The sequence below is a fragment of the Ambystoma mexicanum genome, chromosome 10 (genome assembly GCF_040938575.1).
Source record: "Ambystoma mexicanum isolate Mex_15411 chromosome 10, UKY_AmexF1_1, whole genome shotgun sequence".
Classification (NCBI taxonomy): domain Eukaryota; kingdom Metazoa; phylum Chordata; class Amphibia; order Caudata; family Ambystomatidae; genus Ambystoma; species Ambystoma mexicanum.
This window is the reverse complement of record NC_090932.1, coordinates 316,800,024-316,827,918: the sequence shown is the minus strand read 5'-3', so window position 1 is coordinate 316,827,918 and position 27,895 is coordinate 316,800,024. Positions and strand designations below refer to the sequence as shown.

The following is a 27,895-nucleotide window of genomic DNA, read 5'->3' as shown; positions in this document are numbered from 1 at the left end:
TTCGCACACCCAGTATTGCGCGGAACGATACGTATTCATGGATCCGCCCGTGCAAACTCTCAGCAGGGAAATGGCCACCCAAAGCCTTCATTCGATCAAACACCTGAAGGCAGGCCTACCGACACTTAAGCATAGGAATCAGCACGCAGAGGTGAGATTGGGTGTCGGATTTAGGGGTGCATGTACGCAGCTGGGGTGCCGAACTAACTTAGGGATGCGCTTACGAAGTGTAGTGGGGTGCACAAACAGTTTTTGGTGGTTCTCATGCAGATTTTTACCTGAGTTAGGATAAATCGTACGTATGTCGTCGGGGTGCCCCTCGGGTGCCGGTAACAGTTATGGGGGACCCTGCACAGAGTACCTGGGATTCATGCCTGCTTGGGGGGGACCTACCGCACTGTTTTGTGGGTGCATGCATTCACACCTGGGGAGCACGCAAAGGTAGCTGTTTCTGGCTGTTTTTGCTTTGCGTGGGGGCATGTCTGGGGCGTTCCGGTTTCGACTTGCGTATCAGGTTACTTTGCGCAAACAATTCCATTAATACACGTAGCATGCATTTTTTATTAAACACGCAGGCTATCGCATCGTCGTTCTCGGCGCGTGGCCTTTGCGGGATAAATGCGCACTTTTACATGAATCGGGCCCTATAGCTTTAAAACTCAAAGAGGGATTTGTTAGGCTCACATTAATCTGCATGAAGCTATTGTGACTTTGCATGACGGATGGGGAGAATAAAACTAAAGCCATACTCTTTGCTCAACATATTTCTACCACGATGTATATATAGTGTAAATTTCGTTTATTATGAAAAGTCAGTTTTAAAACTCGAGTTAAGGGAAAAATTACAGATCAGTTTTTCTTTTAAGAAGCAAAACTGTTGGGGTTGCCGTTGCTTGTTTTGGTTACTGACACCCCTGAAATGATGTCGAAAATTAAACAGAACTAAATGGTGACTTCTGCCTCCTTAAAGAGGAAAGTAGCATGGTAAACGTGATTATTTATTTTAAAAAAGGCATGCACCTTTTATTATAGTAATACATTATAGTAATACATTTCTCTTTTTCTTAATAGCTTTCTAAATTATAAATGCACGACCATTTACTTCACAAAAGGATAGCAGCAAAGTGTTTAGGACACATCCAGTCAGTATTGGGGCAACACACTACCTGCCGATCTTTGCACGGGAGATTTCCAAAACATAAACCATTGCCCGGATTCCTTACCGGTAATATTGATTTCCTCGTCCCAGTACTTACCTTTGAGTATGTTCCTACTCCCAGGAACTCTTTTTTCATGCTGGCCTCTTCTGGCGCCTCCCACTCCAATGGGGGTGTAACCTCCAACTCACCCAATCCAAAGCAGTAACACCAAAGCCAAGAAATTGGCAACTTCTGTCAAGGCCAGGAGGGAAGGGTAGTCTGTACTGGTAGGAGGGAGAATAGGACAAGGAGTAATGAAGATTACCAGTAAGTAATCCTCCATGTCCCTCTTCCTCATCCCAGTACTTACCTTTGAGTTGTACCAAAGCAAAACAGGAAGTATGCCCATGCACACCACAAAGGACACAGACACCAAGGGTAACGCAAAACTAACACAACATCAATTTATTCAAGGAAGAATTTATTCAAGGAAGCTACCACCTCAACCAGACCCAGCCCCCAGAACCTTGAGGCTAAAGGTACTAGAACAGGGCCCCTCCATGTTGAGCTGATAACGATAAATGTGGTGTTGGCAGTAACCCAGGTGGCCGCCCAGCAAATATCCAGCAAGGGCACCAACCTGCCGGTTAGCCCAGGAGGCGGCTACCCCCCTAGTGGACCGGCCCTGGACCCACTCTGCCAGGTAGATACCCGCAGAATCCTAGGCAAGGAGAATCAAGAATTTAATCCACCGATAGTAGAAGTGGAAGCCCTGCCCCACCGCCCTCCAACTCCCAGCCCCAAAGGTGACCAGGAGACGGTCTGTGAGCAGAAAGGACTCAGTCCGGGAAAGATAGTGCAGGACCACCCGCTTGACATCCAAGCAATGCCAACCCTCCTCCTCAGGCGAGGACGGAACAGGGAAGAAAGCAGGAAGGACCACGTCCTGCGACCGATGGAACAGAGAGGATACCTTAGGCACAAAGGAAGCGTCACACCGCAGGACTAAGGTCTCCTCCTGGACCATCAAAAACAGGGGACGACACATGAGAGCCCTGATCTCCCCCAGATGGCAAGCCGAAGTGACAGCCATCAAAAAGGTAGTCTTGAGTGTCAACCACTTAAGCTCGAAATACTCCAGAGGCTCAAAGGGAGGTCTTTGCAACATAGCCAGCACCAAGGGCAGGTCCCACGGAGGATCCCCAACCAGACCCAAAGGACGAGAGTCCTCCACCCCCTTCAAGAGCCTAGAAACTAGAGCCCCCCAGCCGTAGGGGACCAGGAAGCCCAGAAGGCCCGAATGGCAGTCCACTGGGAACACAGAGTAGAGACAGCCAACTCTGTCTCAGCCTCCTCATGAAGAAACTGCAAAATGCCAGGCAGCCCACAGCCAGAAAACCCCTTGGGGAACACCAAGAAAACAAATTGACCTAATTATGGTCGTAAGACTTAAGCGTAGATGACCTATGCACCCTCTGGATGGTCCCAGCAACAGCAGCCGAATGACCTACTGCAAACCCCACATCTTAGTTTCCATACCTCCCACCGGATGATAGAGGAGAAGGGGGGAACCACCCACCCTCAAGGGAGATGGCCAACTGGGCAACACCCACAGAGGAGCCAACATGGGAACCACCCCCGACGGGGCCAGTAAGGGACCACCAGGATAAACAACCCTGGAGACACCCTATTCCTGCTGACGACCCTCGGAATCGGGGGAATCGAAGTGAGGGCATAAAGGAGCCCATACTTTTAAGAAAGGACGATGGCACGCCCACAAGTGACCATTTGTGAGGCACGGGTGAAATTCAGACTCACACAAATGAGCGATATAATACATGAAAAATACTGAAGACTATTAAACTGTATCTGGGAAAGGCTTTTGTGTAGTGTAGGGTGCTGTATTTTATGCTGGAAAATGACCTGACATTCAGCGCTTCAAGTTTATCTCGCCTGGAACTCAATCTGTGCCACAATCATTTTCCTCTTTTCCAGTGTCCCATCTCATCTTCATCCAGTGGCGCAACACAATTGAGCTGATCGGCTCTAGCACCCCCCCACCCCCGAGATTTTGGGCTATAATGACTCGACCTGGCAGACCTAGAGAGCCATGGCTGGACAGAACAGGACACAGACATTAAACGTCACCTGGCCTTCTCTGTCAACAAAGGCCCTGCAATTAAAGCATTTCATTGTTAGCACCTGCATTCATATGCATATTTTTTTAGGCAATTGAAATCGTGATGTGTGGTTAGTACTTTCATGACAGAGGAAGCCCATGTGCGCACTTACTTTTTGTTAAGCAGAGAGGTGAGAGAAGCCTTTCCTGAAACTTGCAGCACTGAGGTTTTACTGTGTTCATGCAGAAAGTCCGTTTTCCTCTCAGCTTTCAGTTCCTAATTCTTCCCCCGTTTCTCACCCTCTTTATGGTATTTCACCAATCTCCCCATCTTACCCTTGATTTTCGTCCTGCTTTTCCTTCTACTGTTTCTATCTCATCTGTCAAACCATCACTCATTCCACATCTCCTCGTTTTCTTTCAGACCCCCTTTGTTTTCACCCGTCGTAATGTCCTAACCTTACACTGTTCAGATGCTCGTTCGTTTGTGGCCCCATTCTTATTGGGCTTTTCACATTCTCCCGGTATCCTCTCTCGCTTTCTCTCCATTTCTTCTTCCTTATTCCACACTACCTTCCTTTGGGTCTTTGTTCAATCCCTTGCTTTCTCTTCTTCTACCCCCCTCTGCTTTCTTTCTTACTTGACACGTGTTTCTCCCTTTATCTTTGAACAGTCCTACATCTTTTTCTTTCCACCCCCTCTTTCTTAAGAGATGCCACGCCAAGATCTGAATTTGCATCACTCCAAAAGTGATTCCCAACTACTTCCCATCCGATCCCAACCCCTTCACCTCCCAAAACATTTTATTACGCTTTTATTTTTTGGGTGATATACATTACATTATATTTTATTTTAATTATCCCCAATCACATTTCATTCCAGTGGCTAAACTGACAGAGATATGGAACCAGTTCTTACTTTTAATTCTGGTTCACTCACTTCAACAAATGTTGTGATCCTGGTGAAATAACATCTTAGGTTAAAAGCTTTCCACTCTTTGTGGCTGCAGTAATATATGCTGGTTAGATGGAGATTGCTGCAAACGCTTTTGCACTCAGTTGGGTTACAAGAACAATCACATTTATGTTGAAATGTTAACAGTTCACATGCTCATCTAATGCAAAGACCCTCTCATCGCCTCTTCTCTTTCACCTCCCCTGCCGTTATTCCATTTTCACTTCTCCTATGGCCTTTTTCAGACATCCTTCTCCTCCAGAGATACTGACTGAAACTGCAGCAGATCACACTCAAGCTGTAGACATATTTGACGTCATCATTTCTTTCTCCACTCTCTTTCTCACACTAACCTCTTCCTGCCCCTAGCCCCATGAGCCTCAGATCCCTGGGGTAGAGGAACATCCCTAAATTAGCATGGTAGCACATTTATGACTTCTAGAGATCATACCCCTGGCGGAGTGATGCCATGAGACAGCATGTGCTAGGTAGGTCTGGTAGGAGTTTTGGCCAAGTTTATTTTAGACAACTGACCATTTTTGGCTCCTCCAAATGATCCTTCGGTTCCACCTGGATTTTTACAGGATGTCCTTTAGGCGAGTCCTTGCCAACCGATAAATTGTTATCAGGTACAAAGGAATTGTATGAATGAATGGAAGATCAGGGAACTTTTTCCGAAAGATGCTTTCATGCCACTGTTGCTACACCTGAAAGATTTCCAAAACAACCTCTTCCTAGCAAACAGGAAGGGAAAGGTTTGTGCAGTTACACCTGAGAGATTTCAACAAATGGACTGTGATCTGACATAACAAGATGAAAGGGATACCCATCCTCGGAAAGTCAATTGGATCAGAATTGGGTTTGCTCGACTGGATCTATGAGATGCAAATCTGGTAATTTCTATTGACAAGTTCCACAGCTCCAATGGGGAGGTTGTATACAGCAATTCATAAACCTCCCATTCATCCTCTAATTTGTTAGTCAAGGTGGAACAAGATGTGCAGACAGTCTGTAAGATGAGGTGACACGATTTTCGTGTCTTGAGAGGTGGTTAAAAAGTGTGACTAATCTCCCGCAGGGTGTTAGTTTCCGGATCAATTGGAAAGAAATATAAGCTGGAAGCCACCCATCACTTGCCATTTCTGAGATTCTCTCTGGATAACAAGGTAGGCAGGTTCGTGCTTTCGGGATTGATCAAGAGGAAGATTTCAGAAGATCTCTTAAGAGGCCATAGTTCCCTCAGAAAACTGATTGAGATTAATAGTCTCATCTTTCCAGGCCCTTTACACCACAGGGCCTTTCAGAGGTGGAAAACAGCAGATATCAAAGCGGTCTTACTTACACTCAGTGGTTTCAGCTTGTGAACGAATGCCATGTAAGGGTGGGATACCCTGAGCCTTTTCTGAATCATAGTAATACAATGATGTGGGTAGATCTGTTGCTGAAAGTGAGATCTGCTAATCAGAAAACCGTTTCAAAATTATCCATGCTTAAGGACAAAGTGCAAGCATGTGCCACTGTCAGGCCTGTGTACTGACACCACTCAGCAGCTGCCTTGTAGTTTGGCAACATGGTAGTACAAAGTGACATGCATTCCTGCCAACAGGCTGGTGTAGCCTAGAGCTCAGCTGTCAGGATCTACTCCAAACCACGGGCAAACCTGATGCTAAATAAAACTACATAATTGTCTGTTTCCTGAACCTGGTGCCACTTGATTAATAACTAAATATAACCCATGACCGATTATAGCATGGTGGTCCTCTAGGAATACACAATTATACTGGCCAAAAGCTTTTGGTGTCATTTTATGGTCAGCTGGTTTATAGTGGCCTTGCTGCCTTCACTGTCTGGAACTGAGTTTCACTAAAACAGACCATTTGGGCTCTGCCCCAACAAAGGCATTTGTATACTCTTGGAAAGGGTGGCTACAATCCAGGAACGCAGGAACTGCCCCTTTGGAACTGGGAGAGGTCCAGTATGTCTGCCAGGACCGAGGAATTTACACCAGGTCAGTAATTAAAAGAATCTTTTTGATGGAGGCCCACAGGAGAATGGGGTGGAGGTAGAGTAGCCAGTAGAAAAGCACCAGTCCACAGAAGGGTCTCGCCATCTTGTATTCTACCAGGGCTCCCAAGCTTCCTGTACCTCCCTTCCCACTTCCAGACAGGATGGGACCCCTTTCAAAAGCCTAGAAGTGAACCAATCCGCTGCAGAAGATTGCCTATTTAAAGAGGTGAACCCACCCCTTAGTTGATTCATCTTTGGACATCTGAAGAAGAAGGATTATATCTGGAACTTTGTTGGGAGTACAGTATACTCCTAAATCCTCCTCCATATGGGTGAAGACCTCAACCATCGCAGAGGAACATGTGGGGTCACTTGCTGGCTCGACAATATATATTGCAGCTGAGACCATTGGTATCCACTGGAGGTGAAGGAGCCCTGCAAGTGCTCTCTAAAAACCTTCTGGATGGGGTCCCCAGGACCGAAAAGTCATGAAACAGCTCTGGGCATTGTTTCCCAGCTTTGATCCATTCTTGAGCCAGTTTGACCGCTGTGAGATGCTTTTCACGCCACTATTTATTCCACTATCAAGCAGCTGACTTGACCCATCACCTGCCTGGCTTCTTCACCTGATTCTAGCTAATCACTGCTGTAGGACCTCCATGCATCGCTGAACCGTCTTGAGCCGACTCAACAGTTTTGACGTCTGCGATCCATTGGAAACTACTGATTGAAAACGTCTCAACACTGACTTGAACATGCATGTCATGATTCCTGCCCCTCATGTCCCCAGCCCTCCAAGATGTCAGGCTGGAGCCAGGCCACAATCACCTACATGGCCCTCAAGGGCCTCTCCATCCCTCCAAAGACCCACTTGGAGTCAGACTTGGCGCTTGTGGCACCAGACTCACTCACTCCCATAGGATAACATTGGGGATTGGACTTGTAGTGCATTGATGGGGACAAGATGGATGCCCCCACATATTTCGGTTCCCAGAACTGCATGTGCAGTCTAGTCTTTTGGGTGTGGTTCAGCCCAGAGACACCTGAGATACCCAGAGACTATTTAAGCCACGCCCAGGCTGAGAAACATGCTTTGTGTTTTCTGCACCTGCAGCGTGACACTCACCGTGTTCGGATCGGTCTCCAGTAGGCCTGCATCTTTCTTCTGCGCTCAGCTCCTGCAAGAACCCTGTTAGGAACAGCCTTACCTTGCGGCGCTTCTGCCCATCATTCATCGCTTCTTCTGTTCTGCGGGCATCTTCGGCGGTGTCATTCCCATTCCGGCACGCCGCTTCCAAAGGAAAAGTGAAAAGAACAGAAAAAAGGCATTAGTAAGCATTCAGCAAATCTTCGCTTATTTTTAAAGACTGTAGGAGCTTCAACCGCTTACCTGAATGCCAGCCGCTCTGGGGGAACTCTGTCTCTGGAACTTCTCATCCATCTGCAAGAGGGAAAAGACACTCCAGGTTAGCGTGGAAACATCTAGAGGCGCCGCATACCGCACTTACTCACTGCATTTCTTCTTCATAACCGGCATCCACGCTGAAAACGTCACGGCACCTAAAAGACACAGAAAAAGAACTCAGTTCAATACAAATACAAAAGGGTCGCATCGCGCATCGTGCTCTCACTCACCTTCAACGCTGCTCATCTCAGCAGCACGTCACCATCCCCGGACGCCGGCCATCATCTAAGGAAGCAGAGGAACGAAGTTAGAGAACTGTTCAAAAGACTCATTATACTTACCTGTCGGACTCTTGTCAGTGAAGTAACTAGGCAGCAACGAGCCCGCATCAATCAACGCGCCCCTGCACTGAAAGCAGGACGGAGAGCACACTTTCCAAGAAAACAAGGCCCAGTCTCCAGTCGAGTATAGACTCCAGGGAAGGGTTCGAGGTCGTAAGAGGTCAGAACAGGCTGAGTGACGTCCCCTTGGATACCAGGTGAGCATTACACACATTTAAAGGTAGTGGAAGTGGTTGGTTTCCCCTGGGTCGCCTTAAAGGGCTTTAGTGACTAGTAAGGCCCCACTCTCTATCTTTTTAACAGACATCTTTAGTGAATGGACTTTTCTGCTTAAATTATTGCTTTTGCACTCCTGTCTTTAGGGTCAGAATGCCCTGTTTCTTTATAAAGTCTGCAAATACTGTGTTTTCTTTTACAGAGGTGGGTTAAAATGTTTTTGATTAGTGTGTTTGGGATGTTTGTATTTTTAATTTAGTTAAAGCTTCCTGGTATTTTTTACAACCTTGCTTTGTCATTCTTTCATTTTTTGGTATCACAGTAATATTGTGGTTTGGTCTGCTTCTGTACGTGCTCACACCCCCCCCCAAGAAGAACAAAGCCGGTGTTCTGCCCATGCTACCTTAAAGGTGCACAAAGGCGGTATACCTGTCAGGCTGTGTCTGTTGCACCTTTATGATTGGGTCACTGCTGGTTTAGTAGCAGTGTGAGGCAGAGTACAAGTTTTATCCATTACTTAATCCAGTACTAAAGCAAAAAAGCAAAACAGTAGTCATTTCCTCACACCCCCCTCAGACGTGGCAATCATGGAACTGGATTGGTGTTTCAAAATCATGGAGGCATGGAATGGATGGGGGCGATCTTAAGATCCTCTTGGGATTCCAGTGCAGAATTTGATGCCAACCAGCCCAGTTGGGAATCCCGATTTGGTATCACCTCTAATGGAGAGGTTGTCCCCAGGGCATATTCTACCTATCAACAGCTTCAAATTGCTAGCCAGTTATTTCGCTATTCAGCAAAAGCTCCCAGGACAATTGCAATGTCTATTCAAACCTTTTATCGTGTTTTCAGACTGATATTTCTTTAATAGTGGTAAGGTGGCCTCAAAATCCCAAATAGAGCCAGAGGACTTACAGTCAGCCCAAACCAAACTCAGTGACAGAGTTGACAAAGTGCACAGCAAAATCCAGCTTTATTATAATCAAAACAAAGTCGACAGAGCATTCAAGCATTCAAATCTCGTCACTCTCACCAGGTTAATAGAAAACAATTGCTTAAGTACTACAAACGTGTTATCAATGACGTCATAACATAATCTCAGTTTACAAAACAACAGGATAGGTTAATTGCTTTGGCTACATATAGATTCCATAGGGGTTAAACATTTCACTGGGTAACAACTATCTGATGGCTCCACCTGGAACACACCTCTATATTGATAAAGGCAAAAAATACATTGGGCCTCATTACAAGTTTGCCGGTCCTGAGACAACGGTGCTGGTACCGGCACCATTGTTTCCGGACTGGCAAACTACGAGTTCTGCGGATGGGACAGCACTCGCCCGCAGACTTTGTCGGAAGCACCACACTGTTGCACATATTGCTGGTGCTTGCATCCTTCCCATTCGGGAATGGGGAGTTACGAATGCCGCCGCCTGGCTTACCGGACCGCCAGGGCTGTAAAGCTCCGGTTACTCTGGCAATTCAGGCAGTGGTAAATCATCACGAGTCCGGCGGCAGCCTGCCGGTTTTACCGCCGGACACGTAATGAGGCCCATTATCTCTACAACAAATGGCTGTTTGGCATACTTCTTAATGGGCGGCACACACTAGGTATTTTGATAGGTTGTCTCTCTGGTAACTAACCTTGGACATTTGACATGTCATCAAGATTTGAGTTCGACGTAGAATAGGGGGAGAGAGGCCCATGGACTGTTGTTTCTTCAATTAAAAGTTACCATCCCTCATTCTCAGGCCTTGAGATCGGGCAATCCCTTTGTACTTGGCCTCGTGTGGCACCTTTTGTCTATGTGTGCGTTTAGGGAACACTGCAGGTGTCTTATCTTTGTTGGCTTCTAATAAATAGTCAGTGTTCTCCAACTATGGGTCACGAGCTAAAAGACTGTATTTAATTGAATTATTCTTCATAGAGTTTTTTGTCTGACTGTTTTACTGTGTCTGGCTAACAAAGACTGGTTGTACTCTTATAAAATGTTAATTAATCTGGGCGCATACTGCTTGCGTCTTGGGAATTGTTATCTCGTGCCTTTGTTCCGGCATTCCAATTCTCCCTTATTTCACTCTAACCTTGGCCATAGTTGCCAGCTGCTGAAATATATTTCTGTGGATTCAGCCTTCTGATTTTACCCAAAATAATGCGGCCTCTGCTATTTCAAAACCATGCTGTGGCTTCCATTTTTAAGATGGCTGTCCAATTACACTCTTGTTTCTGCTAGTGATCTATATTAGACTGTTATTCATGTTGCATTCACTTTATACATTGATCATGTTAGTGGTCTTCATGTCTGTGGATGCTATGTTGATATTCTTCATGTCTAAATGCATATATTACCTATTGTATGTGTTCATAATGTGGAGTGCATGTTTGATTCATGTTTAATGCATGTGCGAGTCCTGTTACAACGTTAATTTATATACTTTTGCGATCTTCAGCTCACATTGTCTCTATGTCCTGCTGTACCTACATGGGATAAGGGCATTAAGGTTGACTCAGTGAGTAACGTCTCTCACCCTTGCAGTATTGGTTAGGGGGAGGGGCAGAAGTTATGGATGACATGTTCATCTGCCTTCCAACAATAGTGTTGTCGGAATGGTGTTAGTCATACAAGTCTCTACGTGAATATTTGGGAAATTCGCTCCATTTCCCGGCATGAAACGTCTTGGTATTAGGAACTCTTGCACCTTCCAACGTGTTTTGAGATGTTTTGTACATTTAATTTACAAGAATGTAGAATTAGCATTCTCCCACACTGTCTTATGAATGTTTTAGTACTTTAACGTTTTTTTCCATTATTGTGCAGTTTCACATGAGCTCTTAACTCAATTACTAAAAACAAGAACGGTGGATCTTTTACAACTTTACAGGTCAATGTCTAATTCATCCATCCTTGGAAAAGTACATTTTTATGACTGTAGAACAAACTATGAACTTGCTGAACTTGCATCAGATCAACATATTCACAGGCGGACGCCAAAACCTTCAGGTTTGATGCCACTTATACCTGGTTAGAATTTTGTATTGAACTCCTCGTGACGTTATCACAATTGGACTCTTACTCCTTCATTTGCCTCTGACCACAGTTTTAGATCTGACTACTGCTGCATGGGCGCCACATGCAAAGCTTTAAAGCACTTACAATATTTTCTTGAGGGCCATAAAGAACAAATGAAACAGACAGCGTTGTCCTTAGAATACAATAAACCCCTTGGGCACCCCATGAAAATGTACACCCCCTCCAAAGGAAATGTAATGTACATGCCGTCCTATAGTCAATGTCTTTGGGCAACCAGATGGCACACAGCTAGTCATGAAATATGAAACTGCCACACCCTTCATTTGACCCATGTTGCTCTTTATCACATTGCTTTATACATGCACTTTTTTTTTAAGGCACCTATCCCCCATAAAACGAGGTCGCAGGTTTTATCCTTGTGAAATATTTTCCTAAAAGCTTCACCTAGTAATGGGTGCGGAGGTCAGGCAGCACTATTCTGGTAAACCCGTCCCTAATGTTCCCGCTGAGGACTTTTAACACAGCAAAGACACACTAAGAAGAAAACAACGGGTGCACGTGTCACCCCACGTCAAAACCTCTCTCTCGTGGCTATAAAGTACCAAACAGAAGTTAAAACGACGACCTTTGGCTGTCTTGTTTTAAATAAATCGTAAACATTATATTCCATTCCGAAATATCACTGCCTTTTCTAATGAAATCTCCATCGCCATGCCCGTCTCCCGGTAGGAATTGATGGAACACACCTGTACATTGATGGATGCTTCAAGTACCACTTTCAAGGTGTATTAAAAGTGATCTCTTTAAAAAAGAATGTTTATGAGCGTAATGAAATCCTTTCACTTTAATCCACCATGAAAGAACACACTGCTTTCTTTCTTTATTATTATGACAGAACCGGTGCCTCTTAGCTTCAGATGACTCATTAGTTACATACTTCCAGTGAAACATCAGATTCCCGCCCTGACTTACCTAGAAACTTGGCTCATCATAAGTACCTACTCTGGGCTTTGGAAGGAGCAGCATGACACTGTGCATTGCTGCTCAGTTTAACCAAGGCACCCAGATTCTTTCCTTTGCTCACACTTTTCAGCATCACTCCAGTTTGTACTTGGACAGCCGATTAGTATGGTCTGGATAAAATACTAGACATATTGACCTAAAATGACACTTCCCTACACATCATAAGTTCCAAGGATGGACAGAACATTTGTAAACAAAGGTTTTTCCTCTTCCATATTCACTCACATACTCTCGCAGAATCAGAAGAGATTGAAATAATGGCACTCCTTTGTAGTGGTTATCAGTTAACATATATAAAACTATCAGATAAATACAGAACCGTCTAGCAAATCACTACAAACCTCACACCACTTCATACGAGGGCCAGTAATGGCTACCTTCCAAACTCTCAGCATACCAACCATACCCTGATGAATTCCAGATTCTCCTACACCTCCGCTGTACACACAAGCAGGCTGGCACACTATTTACATGATCTCCACCTACAGCCTACCCCCTCACCTCTGAGTTATCCTCTTACCCTACCTTTCATCTGCCTGCTAGCTAACATTTCCCCCTTGCTCTAACCTGCCTATGCCCCTCACTTCCTCTGCCACCACTCTGGTACTTCACTCACCACAGTCACATTCTGAGCACAGCTGGCCTTACTGCCTATCTACAATTAAAAATGTCCAATGTTGTCCTTAATTTATGTAGGTCCACTTATGTATTGTCCCTGGTGACTGTTCCATTTACTCCACTCCACAACCTGGTCAGATTGTCCCTCAAACTCACCTCAATGTAAGAAGCTCACTGCTTCCCGTCAAATCTGATTTATTATCTAGTGTACATTCTTTTGTGATCAAAAGAGCATTGTTCCTCCTGTATATAAATAAATAAAGCCCTCACTTTGGTGTTCAGATCCATCCTTCAACACCACCTTTCCCTAAACATCCACTCGAAACAGTGTGCTCCCACAAATGTGCAAACCCAACAATTCCCGGGACTCTCAGAATTGCCCCCATCTATTCCTAACTATTCTGGATCTCAATATCTGTCCTGGTTAGACCTGCAAGTTGACCAGACAATGAAAGGTGTTTCCGGGTCATTCAAAGTGCTTCTAGGTCAGAGACTCTTTTCTTTGATGACATTAAGCGGTCACCGTCAATCATACAAACATTGCTGGATTTAATCAAATGTTAAAAAAATGCGCCCATTTGTAACCACTTGTCTTTTGCTTCTGTGTTTGAGCAAAGGTGTATGCACGTTTCCCCCCTAATATCCTGCTTTTGAAGAAATCTCTGTACAACAGGAATTCTGTTTAATATGCTACCCAAATAAATGTAACTGCTGTCCGACACCTACCTTTCAACCAGTTGTCAAAGAGGAACACAGCATGATGCATTATCCCTGCTAGACTGCTGCAATGGGATCTATGAAGAACAAGTCCAATTTCTGAAATGACTTCTAGTAAGACAAACGTAGGGATCCAGACCATCCAGGCAGACATGAGTTCAGCTTTGAAATAAATGGATTGACGACTTACAGACCAGAACATTTAGGCCACCTCACTAGGCGCCCAAGGCAGCCGAATTCCAAGAATTGGAACAAAGCCCCAACTCAGTGAAAATTACTACTTTAACTTATGAACAACAAGACACAGAAGGTGATGCTTCTAGTCCGGTAACAAGCAACAAAGTGCCAGAGTATATGAATGATAAATGATACCAAAATAAAAAACACACAAAAAAACAAAAATGAGATCGAAATAGATTCATGTGATCAGCTAATGGGAAGATCCAATTGAAAAACACTGTGAATCAGGCCCTTGGTCTCTGCATGCACCATCTAGAGCAGGACCCACCCTCTTATTGCCCTGTCTCCTTATCCATTAGCAACTGCCCAGACCACCTAGAAGGGCTGTGAGTAAACATCTAGCTATCAAGAAAGTGAAGCCTTACAACCACATTATGTTATTCACACAGCAGAACAGACTGCAGGGGAACATCATGGACGTTATTGTCTGCCAAGTGTCCTAGAGTTCTTTGCTATCTAAAGACTCTGCTGCATCCAATGGTCAGCAGGAATTGCTCAACATAGAAAAACTCGCTTTTAGGTTTGGGCACTTTCTACACCTTCACTCTTTTCATAAAGCATTAACTTCTCTGTTACTGGAATTGAATTGAGAAAAAGGCAGGTACTTGTACCCTAAACCTTGTACATCCGCAGTAACAATGGTGTGCAAAGCAATCTCTTTGCAGAGAGCTTTCTAATAGGCGATTGTGATTAGAGAGCAGTGTATACCCGAGGAGGCGGGGGACGGCGGGGAGAAGATACAAGATGGGAAAAGTTGATCTTTTGCTTACGTCAATCCAAGAGATCTTCCAGTTGCGGCACATTTAATGAATGCACAAACCATTAAAAACACTAAAATAGCTTATAAGCTTTTGCAAAAAATGTTTAAGAAGTTTACAAAAATGTATTTTCATTATTTTTTTAAGTTTAGACTAAAATGATAACAGGTAGATAGATTATTTTGCTCCTTTGTTAAACTCCAGCAGTGGACAAAATAAGCACAATACTTTAAAGTGTTCCTTATGGATAAATGGCTGTAATAATGCTACAGAAAGGTATGTGAGAAGAAAGGAATCTGAAAAGCAAGTCACATCTTTAAGTGGTCCGATGATAGATGGGATTGTGCTCTGTGCAGGCTCAAGCGGCAGACATGACATTACGACCCAACCCAAGAGCTACAGTAGTGCTGCCATTTCTTGTTAGAGCCGCCTAGGGATGTCACTAGAGACTGGAATTGAGCTATTATTTACAGGCTTCTATACCTGTATTGCAGGCTGCCGTGTATTATACAGATACTACATCAGAGGTGGTTTGCAGTAACTTCTGACACATGAGTTCAGTCCACACTATGCCACTTGATCTGTGCTTCAGGCATGGAGCAGAAGCACATAACCTTGTTTTCTCGCCCACAATGAAGGAAAGCCCCAAACTGTCATTGAGTAAGGCAGGTGGCGGCAGGAAAGGAGGGAGCATGGGACAAGAATCACCTAATATGTGTACAGAGCATCCTTTGCAAAGCAGGAGTGTCATTGCAAGGTGCTACTTAGCTGGGATGACCAGATTTTTAAAAAAGAGGACAGGCAATAGACATAGAAGTGGGACTACAGTAAAACACAAACAGGACTCAGGTAAAGCTGTAGTCCTATTTCTAGGTTACTGGCCTGTTGTGGGGGGCTGTGTTCCAGGCACAATCCTCTCATTGGAGGAGGAGAGGGACCAGGGAGGTGAAGGGGGAGGAAATAGTTGTGTGAAAAGCCTTCACGCATAGGAAGAGTCACGCCGTGCCCCCGATTTCAGGATTTCTGAATCTGATAGGTCAAAAACCAGGAACGCAGCCACCAGCCAATCCAATCCCGGGACGGGGTTCATCAAATTAAAAAACTCTTGGCAACCGATGGACGCAGGGCGATTTTCCCCGAACTGTCCCAGGATCTCCAGAACGTCTGGTCACCCTATATTTAGCTCCTGGATATCACATACAAGAGGCTGGTTAGCTTCATACCAAGAGATACAAGCAGCTACTTTCATCTCCCTACGCCACTGGTGACATTCACTATGTGTGTGGGAATGTGTACAAAGGTGCATTAGGAAATCTCTAGAAGACATTTAAAGGATGGCCGTATGGCAGGTAGAAGTTACATTTGCAGCTCGCTATCTATGCTCCTGATTCTGCAGCGGGGGGGGGGGTGCTTGAGCAAGGTAGCCTCAAAGATTAAGAGGTGGCAGTACCTATCATAGCAACATAAACATGGGCCTGTAAAGGGGCAACAAGCATCAGCAATGCAGTAACCGAAACAGATGCCGTGGCAAACACAGCTATCAGAACTGAGAGGAAAACAATGTAAAGACGGAGGTGAGTGGGAAGCAATAGAACGGCACTTAGCAAGCGCTGAGAAGAATGAGCAGAAACAGCAATACAGCAAAGGAACACATACCAATAGAAAGGGGTTTATGGCGTGCACGGTTTCGGATGCATGTCACAGTGTCAGGATAACAAGCAATGTTTTCCCTCCCCTAACATTTTATTTAACTTCTTGTACTGCACGTTTGTTAAGTCATTCATTCAACATATTCAGTCCCGAAAACTCATTCATGAGACTTCAGTTTAATAGCTCCTGGGTTGCGATGAGCAACTCCAGGTCAGAAGAAAATCCTGACAACCAGGAGCTGCTTCCAGCTCCTGCTCTATGAATTCCAATGTTGACCCCTGCATTGTAAGTAGAGATGCACCCAAAACTGAAACAACATGTTATTATGTATTCTGTCATGCAACCAAGAATATGTAATGCACCCACCTTCACCTAAAAGAAACCTGTAAAAAAATGCGACTTTCCCTAGTTATGAAGTGGTTCTACTACAAGTAATATCATGGTGAGATATACCGTTCATTCACCACACCTGCTGAGACACATGCACTGGTTGATTATTCTAAGTGCAATTATGTATTTCCCATCTTAATTCTTCTATGTAAAGTAACTGCATCCTTAACTAGAGACTGTGGAAGCTGCTGAGGCAATAATTCTGTGCGGGCACCAGAGGTGTGACGTGCCACAGACATTGATGGGTAAGGACTTGGGTAAGTAAGAGTGGAAACATCGGTTATATGCGAAATTACCTTTTTTTAAAGGTCTCAAGAGAAAAATACCGATTTACTTTTCACTGGGAACGGAAAAATCGCCGTCCAGCTTGTCACAGAAGACAGCGATTTTGTTCATCTCTCAGAAGGGAGCTATCCAGAAGGAATGAGTGGTGTGGTCGGGGTGAAGGAGACAGCTACGTCAACGACGGACTCATAGGTCTAGCATGAACTGGACAGGGGATGGAGGCCTCCTCTCCTCTTCACCACTGGACGCAGTGTTTTCAAGGCTTCGCTGTTCGTTTTGTTTTAGTTGCTGGACCGTGCACTATATAACTGGCGGTCTGGTGGTTGGGACAGGTTGCTGCAGAATTGTTCTGGTCGTGTAAACATGTAGCTCTGTGGGCAAGCCTTGCAAGACAAAGCTGTCTCTGTCTTAACTACTAACCGAAAATGGTAAGTGAGCTTAGTTTCTCCGACAGAGGGAGGCACGAAACTAGACATTTCACAGAGGGGGGCACAAAAGTTGTATGTTGGTAGGAACTATGACTCTAGTGATTTTGTACAATGGGGTGTGGGGGGCATTACATAAAAACCAATCCTCCCAAATCTTCTGTCCAACAGAAAATCGCCAGTGACCACAGATCACTGTGAAATATTTTCTATTTTGAGAGAAAGCCACTGTAACTATTGTATATGCCACGTATATGGTGTGTCCATTAGCACTGCATTTCCAGCACATTCGCCTTGCATGCACTTGTCAGCAGTACTCAATCCACTGCCTTTTGCCGAACAGTGATGACAACACACAGGATTAGCAAAACATACCCATCATACAGTGTTATAAATAAGAGACTCCTGGAAGGATTTCCAGTAGGGACGAAGCCGTGGATTAGCAGCAGTGGCCATCAGGGAGGATTAGCAGTACTGAAGACCAGGTAATGCCAAAATGTGTCATTTTCAGCAGGTGAATAATAATAAAAGCACAATAGGGACGAGCAATATTATCTTAATGCTGAATTAATCAATAAAGACGTGAGACTAGATTAGCCATAATGATCCCATCCAACATTAGCAGCAATTGCAAGTGAAGCCACTCTGATATTACCAGGCTCAGGTAGGCAACCCTCCCAATCACCTGCTCCCCCGCAGAGAGAACCCAACCCCAAAGGGGCTGGATTCCATGATACTACCACCAGTGTGGAAGAGGAGCCAATGAGGGAAGATAAGCAGCAGTAGTCTGAAAGTAGTAGCGGTAAGGTTGGGGAGCTACTGATGACGATTATGATTCTCCCAAATACAAACATTGCGATTTCCACCGCAACACAAAATACACGAACCGAAGTGCTGTGAACATGTCCCGTTACCAGAGGCCTGGCAGGCAAGTATTTGCAACCTTTATATTTCTGAAACTGGCAAAACAACATTTAAAACTTGCAAAAAGCGTTGTAATGCTTTAAAAACTAAGCCTTGAGATCTTCCTGCTTACTATAGCAGTAAATGAAAGGATGTGGATGGGTGTCATAAACTACAATTTCCAAACCTTCATTTTCAGGATTGCTAAATCCTGAATGATTGCCTCCAACCCCTTTCCAGATGTTTTCTATATGGGGCCCAATCCCATTCAGCCCACAAAAAAACGCACACATTTTTTAATTACCTTTGTGAATGTTACAATTTGCATTTTTCTATAACACGTATCCTTAAATTCAAATCGTTAATATTGTTTGGGATAATGTCACCAAACCAAATAAAATTCTAGTGAAATCACCTTTGGATAGAGAAGAAGGAGGTCTTGCCTTACGGCCATCCAGACCAGTACTTTGGAGCAATGCCTGAGACAGAAACACTTGATCCATAAATACACAGAGCAAAAAGGAGGTTCAGTATGCAGCTGCACATGGTTCAAGAACAGTGTTAGATGAAGTACCATACAATGAACATCGGTGGCACTAGATAAATTAGGGGTGGGGGCCCGTTTTATTTATTTTCATTTTTAAAGCGCTCACACAGCCCGGGTGCATCGAGGCGCTGTTACAGAATTATTTTTTTTGTCATAGTTGCATATTTATAACGTGCTTAAAGGTTCTAAGCGCGGACCGGGGATCAAACCTGTATTGCTTTGTGTCGCCTTGCTTCCAATGCGAGCACGTTGCCACTGAGCTATCCTCCCGGGACTTTTACACACATTGAGCTGCTACATCAATATAGTACAGCCAGAGTCAATTTTGGACTATTAGGAGAGCATACCTCTGGCTTCCTGTCGCCAGGGGAACTTGCCAGGGATGTGTGTTTGCCTCCACACGTTTATCTTTTCAACAGCAATATCTGGGAGGTGGGGGGTCCTAGTAAGTAGGCAGTCTGTTGAGATTGCATAGCAGGCAAACATACAATTTGTTCTCCTTTGTGTGGCTAATAACGGACCTTTGGTAAGAACTGAAAATTAATTGAGGGCACTGCTGAGCTTGTTTGAGAGGTACTGCCTGGATGGGTTTAATGTAAGCAGATTAGAAGTCTGTTGTATTTTTTTTACCTGTAATATGTGTGCCATGACCCGAAACGTACGGCTCGATTGGCACAGAGGGAGAGATGAAGCAAGCGCTGCAGGGTCAGGGCTTTGCATGTATGCCCTCGTCATGTTGTGGTCCATGAACCCTACCTTGACTTGGCGACCTGTTGAGTGAAGAGGCAGCGTGCTCTCCTTATGCAGCTGTGACTGGGCGCCCTCGCGTTAGGTAAAGTGCTAGGGAGGTGGAAGCATGCCCCCACTGAATACCGCAAATGAGGTAGCAGCTTACTGAGTTTCTGTCCTCGCTTTCATACCCGAGAAATGTTACTCAAAGCCACTGCAAGACAGATTAAAGAAGCCATAGAGTTCTGCCCGAGAGCAGGAGATGTTTACTTTGTCTGGGTGTAGTACCATTATGCAAAGGTGTCTCTAAAAAGGCGCACTTGATTCTGTGAGGGTTTAGAGTTTTACATCGTAAACTGGAATGCTACGTTCCTCTTTAAAAAGTACTACCTTTCAATGTTTTGCATCCTTTTAAATTACTAATAACGTTTTATTTTTTCAATGGCCTCTTGGTTGAGCAAATAAAAACGTTGATGATGATGAACAAACAACTAGAATGTGCACAACCCGTTAGGGTCATTAAACGAAATGGGTATCAAACCACTTATAGCAAAGAAAAGGCTCAGAGTAACCTTTCAGAGTACTGCATGCTCACCAAACAGCAGATAACTGCCTAAATATACTTAATAATGTACAACTTTGAAAGAAACTCTAAGACATGTGATCACCGAATGTTCCATTAACAAAGCTGAGAGAAAGACGTGGCTGGGAAAGTTTGCTCCCTTAAATGAGGACATGAATGAATGGTGGGTGGTGTTACTATCTGGAGATAGATTCATGTTGACATGTGCAGTAATAGATCTTCTTGATAAAATTCTGTTCAGACTGGACTCATTACCTAACGTGGGAGTAACTGAATGAGGAGGGTGAGGCATGTTGTAAAGTACTCTTTAGTCGGTAAAAATGTCCTCTGTCTAGTGACGTAAGGATGTGAGAAATAGGATATAAGATGGAAAATTCTAATTTTGGAATCTTGTAAAAAGTTTTTTGTGAAACTAAATACAAATAAAAAAAATAAAATGTACAACTTTAACATACAGTAGTCCATACTGTGGACTACAATATGTTAAACTTTTACACCATTTTTACTGTGTGGCGAGCATGCAGTACTCTGAAAGGTTACTCAGAGTCTTTTCTTAGCTGTTCCATGAACCCATGGATCTATCTGTAGTGCTCCCTTTAAACGCTGATACCAGGGTACGCAGAGATTACCATTCATGCATATTTAGGTGGTGCCCACCTTATATCGTTCGTTGATATCAAACCAGTTATAACATCCCTCACCCCATGAACAATCCAAGACACAATTTGGGTCACGTATTTTCCTGTGGTCTTTCCGTTAGATGCACCCTACCCAGGAGCGTACCGAGCGGGGGCAAGCTGCTCCCCGAGAGGCTCTATAGTGAGCCAGACCGGGGCATCTGTCAGTGGGACACCTCTCACGTTCAGCACCTCAATGAGGGTGCCCAACGGGAAAGGTGTCCTGCTGGCATTGGCAGCAGGACACTTTACTCTTTCCGAATGGGAGAGGTGTCCCGCTGCCAGGACAATGTCCCAAGGAGCTCCGGGCATCAGAGGGGCTCTGATGTTGCTCTGTGTCAAGAGAGCCTTTCAATGTGAGGCATTAGGCACTGGTGCAAGGGAGGGGGGAGTATTAGCAAGGGCCTTAGTCCCTTATCACACGTGAATGGGAGGGAGTGATCAGAAGTCAGAAGGGTGAATAATGCTGCATGCGCCATGAAATAATGACCATGGCTTTAAAACCCAAGGGGGGTTGTTAGACTCACATTAATCTGCATGATGCTATAGAGACTTTGTATGCAGGATGGGGAGAATAAAAGTAAAGCCATACTGTTATTGCTCAACCTATTTCTATGACAATGTATATAGTGTATAGTTAGTTTACTATGAAAGCCTAGTATATTATGTAATGTGGTTTGCTTCCAAGGAATTGCTATAAATAAAGTATTATTTAAGTACATTAAATGCTAAGCAAAACTGTAATAAATATTTATATCAACTAAACCTGGGAAGATGTGCTCAGTTGCTTAAATTGTCCGCATCCTGGTATCACCATTTAACCAAAATGTGTGATCCTTGCCAAATCATTACATCACACTTGCAGCTCTGTAAGTGATTCACTTCATAGCTTATGTTAATATATCATGCTATCATTAAAAAAATGACTATAGAGCTGCTCCATATATAGTAATAGTGCAATTTAACTGCCTGATTCATGGAATAATTTGCGTGAAAAATGCAGATTTACGGCCCTTCTGCCCGAAAATCCCCATACTTCGAACAGGGATTTTCGTGCAGAAAGGCACGCAAATATGCGTTTTTGGCGCAAATAATTCCATGAATCAGGCTGTAAGTATTTTGCATCACAAAGTTACTTGAGACTTGGCTTACTTATGGCAACTTATTCTAAAGTCACTTCCATGGTGCCTCCAAGTATCAAAGACTGATGATGCTCTTTGCAATGTCCTTTTCTGTGAAGTCATTTCTGTTGGAGCAATCCATATGCAAATTAGGAGGTTTGCATGTATTTTGCCCCAGAGCGCATGGACATAGCTCTAACAGATAAGTTTCTTGCATCTGTAATGATCCTGCTGTTTTATTTATTTTTGTTATGTGTTAAAATGCCATCTGCCACTAATGTTACCAAAAAAGTAGATTGAGGCAAGGGTGGGTGGTTTGGGGGCACGAATGAGACTGTATGGAATTGCACACACTGCTTTTGGGGGGGAAAGTAGCAGGACTTTTTGTGGCTGCCCACCCTCCCCACTCTTGCAATGCCGGATACTCCCCTGATCCTACCCCTGCATAAAAGTCATTTGGACACACTACTCCCGAATCCCTCTGAAATTCCTCTCACCCTTGCCCGTTATGCGGGACTGGGTTAATACTACCAGTGTGGGGGAAAAAGCATTCTCAAATGCCCCCAATGAACTGTTTGCAGTCCTCAACACATGCACCTCTCTGGTCATAGTGAAATTCCGGTACAGTCCTCCCCTAGAGTACTAAAAAGTCACCATTTTATGAAAGAAAAAACATCTTGAATAGAAGTTTCTAATCTTCCGAAGACATTTGTAAGCATCTGGCACAGAGTTTCCCATGAGTGCCCCCTAATCCCAAACTGCAAGAATACATTCCCCAGCTTTAAAGAACTCTCCATCGCTCAGCTATATTACATACACCATTACATGTGTAAATGTGCGGCCTCCCATAGTAATAATGCTCACCAAAAACGATCCGATGAATGGTTCTCCATATTAGAGAAAATCTCTTTTACCAACACATATCACTCTGCGAATCATGGGAATGGTCCTGATAAATTAAAAACGGTTCCATGCAATAATGAAAATGCTGCGGAAGAAATGTACTCACGACCGAAACAACCTATCCAACTTCAAGCCGATTTGGCAACATCCTTCCGTGTGACTTCACCACTGGACTGGACAGAGCAGTTAGTGCACAGCTGCAGACATGCATAGAAGAACAACACGAGATTCCCGTATGCTGCCTACGCTATTTCTAAACTTAGAGCACACAATCACTAACAATGTTTATGAAGGAGATGGATTGTCAACAGGCTCTAGCATTCATCCTGCTGCGTCCTGGGAAATGCAGTGCCCGCCTCTATGTTAGTTTGAGTCATAGCTCTCCACCAGAAGCTCATCAGTCACAATATGTCCACAGTCTTCCCCTGTTACCCCTATGACATTCTGAGGTCATTAGGGGTAAACACACACTGTCCATGTTCCATCTGCACCTCTAACCTCCGATGGAGCCGCTAGAGCAGGTCACAGACTGTGCTGCATCTTCATGAAGCTCAGAGGGGGCTCGAATTTAGCATGTGCCTCCTCAAATATGGATTAGTTGTCTAACAACGTTTTAAAACCGAACCCCTGCGAAAAGGCGGCCTTAATTACTAACCGAACCCCTGCGAAAAGACGGCCTTAATTACTCCTGCATCTGAGAATCCACCACGTTCAACTTTCTGGCCATAGTGTATAGGTCCATGGCCCCATCAAACAGACTATGTATGCAACTTGGATTACCACGAATTGACCGTAAAAAAATACCTAATGAAAAATGATCACATTTTTTGGGGTAACTTTTTTTTAATAATGGGGTCGGGGGGGGGCACTACTTCCCTCTACCTTCACCTTTACCCCAACCCACAGCTATATATTATTTAAAATGTACACAAATACCTAACAAATTCGACCAAATAAATTCGGTAATTTCTCATTAGATATTTCCTAAACTAACCCTGGAACCGCGGTTTACATCCGTGGTCAAAAGGCGTTTTTCCCAATTACAAAGAATACAACATCTGACATCTACACTTGCTGTAGTTTCAGTACATAACTCTATAAATGCGTTTCTCTCAAAAAGGCTTCAAATCAAAAATAATATATACACCCCGGGATTTCAAATACAAAAATCTTAATTAAAAGAATGCCGGCATGTCTATACTCATGTAGATTTCAGCACATGTGTCCAGCCTTGCCATCCCTTGGCTGGTTGTGTTGTCTGTGGTGGGTCGCAACACGTGTTTAACTCTTCATGGCAAACAAAGGTATCTCGAAGTCACACGTTCTCCTTTAACCTCGAGCCTAACTAGATACCATTCAATCCGAAAACTCTGCATCTCTTTCTGCACCAGTCTTACCATCCCGCCTTTCAGGCCACACATAGGATCGGAGGAAAAAACATCTCAGTTATGGCTTCTACATTGTGGAGTATCCTAGTTTTAAATGATACAGGCCCAATCAAACCATCTCTTATCCAAGCTATAAGGCATGCATTTTTTTAATTACACCGTGTAATTGCGAAACAATGCGCTGATCAACAATTGCTGCAAGAACACTCCCTGGGTGTGTCCCCATTAATAGAACAAAAAGTTAATTTCTGCCCGTCTGTAGGAAAGGCGAAGCTTAAAAATGCGGAGCTGCACTCCTTTTTAATTTATTTTAGCACCGCGATTGGTAGGGAGAGGGTGGGGAGTGGGGGTGCGTTCGGGAGGAGTGAACTCTTGACCTCACCAAAAGAAAACATGTCCTCCTGACAGAATGCAAGAGACTTGTTCACACAAGAAATGTATAATTAAAGGACAGTTGCCAGCGGAATTACATTTGGATTCCATTTCAACCACACGGTTAATTAAAGCATTATCAAGACTTCTCCTGCTCAGAACCAGACACATTCCAAATAAAGCAACGCAGAGCTCTGGCTCTCTACATCTAGCCCTGCGTGTGCCCCCAGACCATGAATTAGGGCAGAGTGCGTTCTTCAGACACTGAAGTCTGCAAAAGACAGGGGGAATTGGGAAACGATTAGAGGCGAACACCGTGGGCATGGAAAGGTGTGAATGACCCTTGCACGTGCATGACAATTAACACATCTTTCACAATACGCTGCACATACTAGAAAATACAATACAGAACCGCTCCTATGATGGCACCGTTTTACTGGTAAGTACACCTCTAAACAAGAGGTTGTTCTTAACCAATCATTGGTACTCATTTTAGCCAGATGGAATAACAAACCTCCAAGTTGGCCCAGGGGAATTTAAACTTGTGACCCATAGATTGTAGTAAACAGCTGTACTGTCTGAGATGGTATTGTGTAATACAACTGACAGGGTACAGAACAGGGAGACATGCCAGAACAGGCAACCATCAAGTAAACACAGATACACAGTGCACATAGAGTGATCAAGGCACAAGCACACGGTACTGGCAAACAGCAGGCAGAAATGAGGAGTAGCGCACAGGGCAAGGTTGGACACAGGACAGGTCACACAGGCACTCTAAAATGGGAGATCAACGGCACAATAAGGGAGTAGGACACAGAGAAGGCAGGACACAGGCAGAGCAGGCACCCCGCTGGGAAGCACAGAAGGAAGGCACAGGAGGACATGGATTGGTAACATAGTGCAAAGAAGGGAATGGACAGGTACAGAGGAAAGGCGGGCTACAGGTATAATGAGCAGTCAGAGCACATGGCAAGGTGTGACACAAATGGGAAAGATATGGTACCAGGGAGGCAGGACACGGTAAGGCAGGTCATAGGCAGAGCATGTGCAAGCATGATGCATCTCCACAACAGTGAGCCGAAAAGGCAGCACACACAGCACGGAGGGAATGGTATAGACAGATAACAGACAGGGCATGTGCACACAGAATAACACTGACAACACTTGGAGCAGGCATGACACACAAGAGAGCAGGGCACGCAAAGAAGGCGCTCCACAGCGCCAAGGCGCAGCCACATGAAATAAGCAGGGCACGGCCACTCTGTGCGGGCTGGGCATGATACGCAGAAAAAGTAGGTTCCAGCCCCAGATCCACCGGGCACATAATGCAAAGTGCCGGAAAGTCACTGGGAGCCGGCAGGGCACGGGCACCCCGGCCACACTGAGCCTTACTTACCACCGGCACAGAACTCAACCAGGAGGAACAGAAGAAGGGCCGTGTCGTGGACAGCCATGCCCGGCTCTTTCCTGCGGTGTTCTCCCTTCGAGCTGCGGCCTCTTCCCACCGGGGGACAGTGGTTTCGGGGCGGAAAGGGATTCACCGCGGCCTCCGTTCCGGTTACTAAGAAGAGAGCCACTATCTAACCCAACGCGCATGCGCAACCCGTACTGAGCAAGCCAAGCGCCGCCTGCTGGACACAAAGCGCACTGCACTGAAGTGCCAGTGATCCAGTGCCAACCTATGACTGAAGGATGCGCTGCCATTCAAGGATCAGTCCATGATGGGCACACGCCCATACCGTGACACTGGCTGGCATAGGTAGGGGCACAATCTGACAGAAACCCACAGCATAAAGACACAGCGAAGCAGGGGAACATATGTAGCCGGGTGGGACCTGACGTGGGGGGAAAAGCCGAACGTGGAGCGCACCCGCATAAATGTAGTTTGCCTCTGGCAGGGAGAAATACCCCGCCACTGTGCGGTATCACAAACTGAAAAATACAAAGTTTGGCAAAGGGCCACACACATAGTGATGCCTTGAGACAATATGACACCGAATGAGACAACCTGAATTAAGGACACATCCTGACAGAGATACTCACTTGAAAGATTGACCCACTAAACCCATGGAGGCGGCATGTCCTAGCAAAACACGCATTCGCATAGCCAGTAGCCAGAGCTTTGTAAACATAGAGGGAATAGAGGGAAGGATGTTTCTGAAAAGAACCTACACAGCACACAAAAGCGTGCCCTCTACATTTGCAAAAACAGACCTATTGGTTCTGCCAATGCTTATTATTGTAGCTTTTCCCTTGAATAGCACTCTTCATAATGCCCTTTTTATTGTGTAGTCTCCTGTTTGCTCTGCTCAATTTGTGTAGAAGAAATATGAAACGATTCTTTCAACGTGAATGTAAGGATGAATTGTGTATTATTTATTTCTTGTATTATCGAAAGATTGATATGTATGTATTCAACTAAATCGATAAATACATTTTTTAAAAATGTGTCTACATTTTTCTCGTAAGAATTTATCATGCAGGTTCCAGAAATCATCCAGGCCTAATTTGCATTACAACGACCCCCTGTTGTTTGGATTAGATACGGCTCCTTTCTTTTTGTAAATCATGATATATTTTCACAGAAGATGGAGTAGAGAGTGTTAAGTGCAGGGACGCTTTTGAGTTGCTAGGTCTGCAAAAGACCCGGGGCTACGCTGATGTTAGAACTGTCGGGACTGGGGCCTAGCTAGCCTTTTGGCTGTAGCTCCTGGGATTCTATCAGGGGCTGCAACCAAAAGATCAGGGGCTATAGCCCCTTTAGCCCCCCCCCCGTAGCAACGCCCCTGCAAACTATCACTTGAATAGTGCTGTAAGTATCAATATGGTTTACTTTGGTACAACCATTTAAGTCCAATACAGCGACGAGAAATGGCACAAGTTGCGTTAACAAAAGTGGTGCGCACCCACCCCCTCCAGAAACGTTGTAAAATGTCATGCGAACTATTACACCAGGAGTGCTCAAGTATTTTCATTAAGAGGCATCCAGGGTGGCCTGTCCTGTGCAAGGAGCAGTCCAACCAATGGGTCCTTTGCTCGAGAAACGACTTTAAAAACTATAAAGGAAATAGGTATTTTGAGGCATGCTTATAAACTTAATCATTCTGCTATTAAGGTAGCATTTGTAATCATCTTACTAAAAATTTGACGTTTTCTGAGAAAAAGGTGCAATGTTTCACTAAAACATGACGACAACATTCACAAATGTGGGTTATGGAATAGTATCTCAGGCCTAGGGCTGAAAGAAATACATCTTATTGGCATGACTGGGCAACTACTACAGTATCTAGAAGTTCAAAACCTGCTTTTGTTAGTTGGCAGAAAGTGCACATTGTTTGCGGGTACAG

At 44.6% G+C, this 27,895-nt stretch overlaps 1 protein-coding gene across 2 annotated transcripts in view; it reads right to left on the bottom strand.

Moving 5' to 3' along the window:
* ADAM9 (ADAM metallopeptidase domain 9) overlaps positions 1-26,137 on the bottom strand; it is a 1,404,333-nt gene extending 1,378,196 nt beyond the window's left edge. For both annotated transcript variants that reach the window (XM_069617919.1, XM_069617920.1), the window contains exon 1: positions 25,945-26,137. In XM_069617919.1, coding sequence (XP_069474020.1) covers positions 25,945-26,002 — 58 coding nt within the window. In that variant the 5' untranslated portion in view covers positions 26,003-26,137. The remainder of the gene's footprint in view (positions 1-25,944) is intronic.
* Between the last annotated feature and the right edge of the window lie 1,758 nt (positions 26,138-27,895).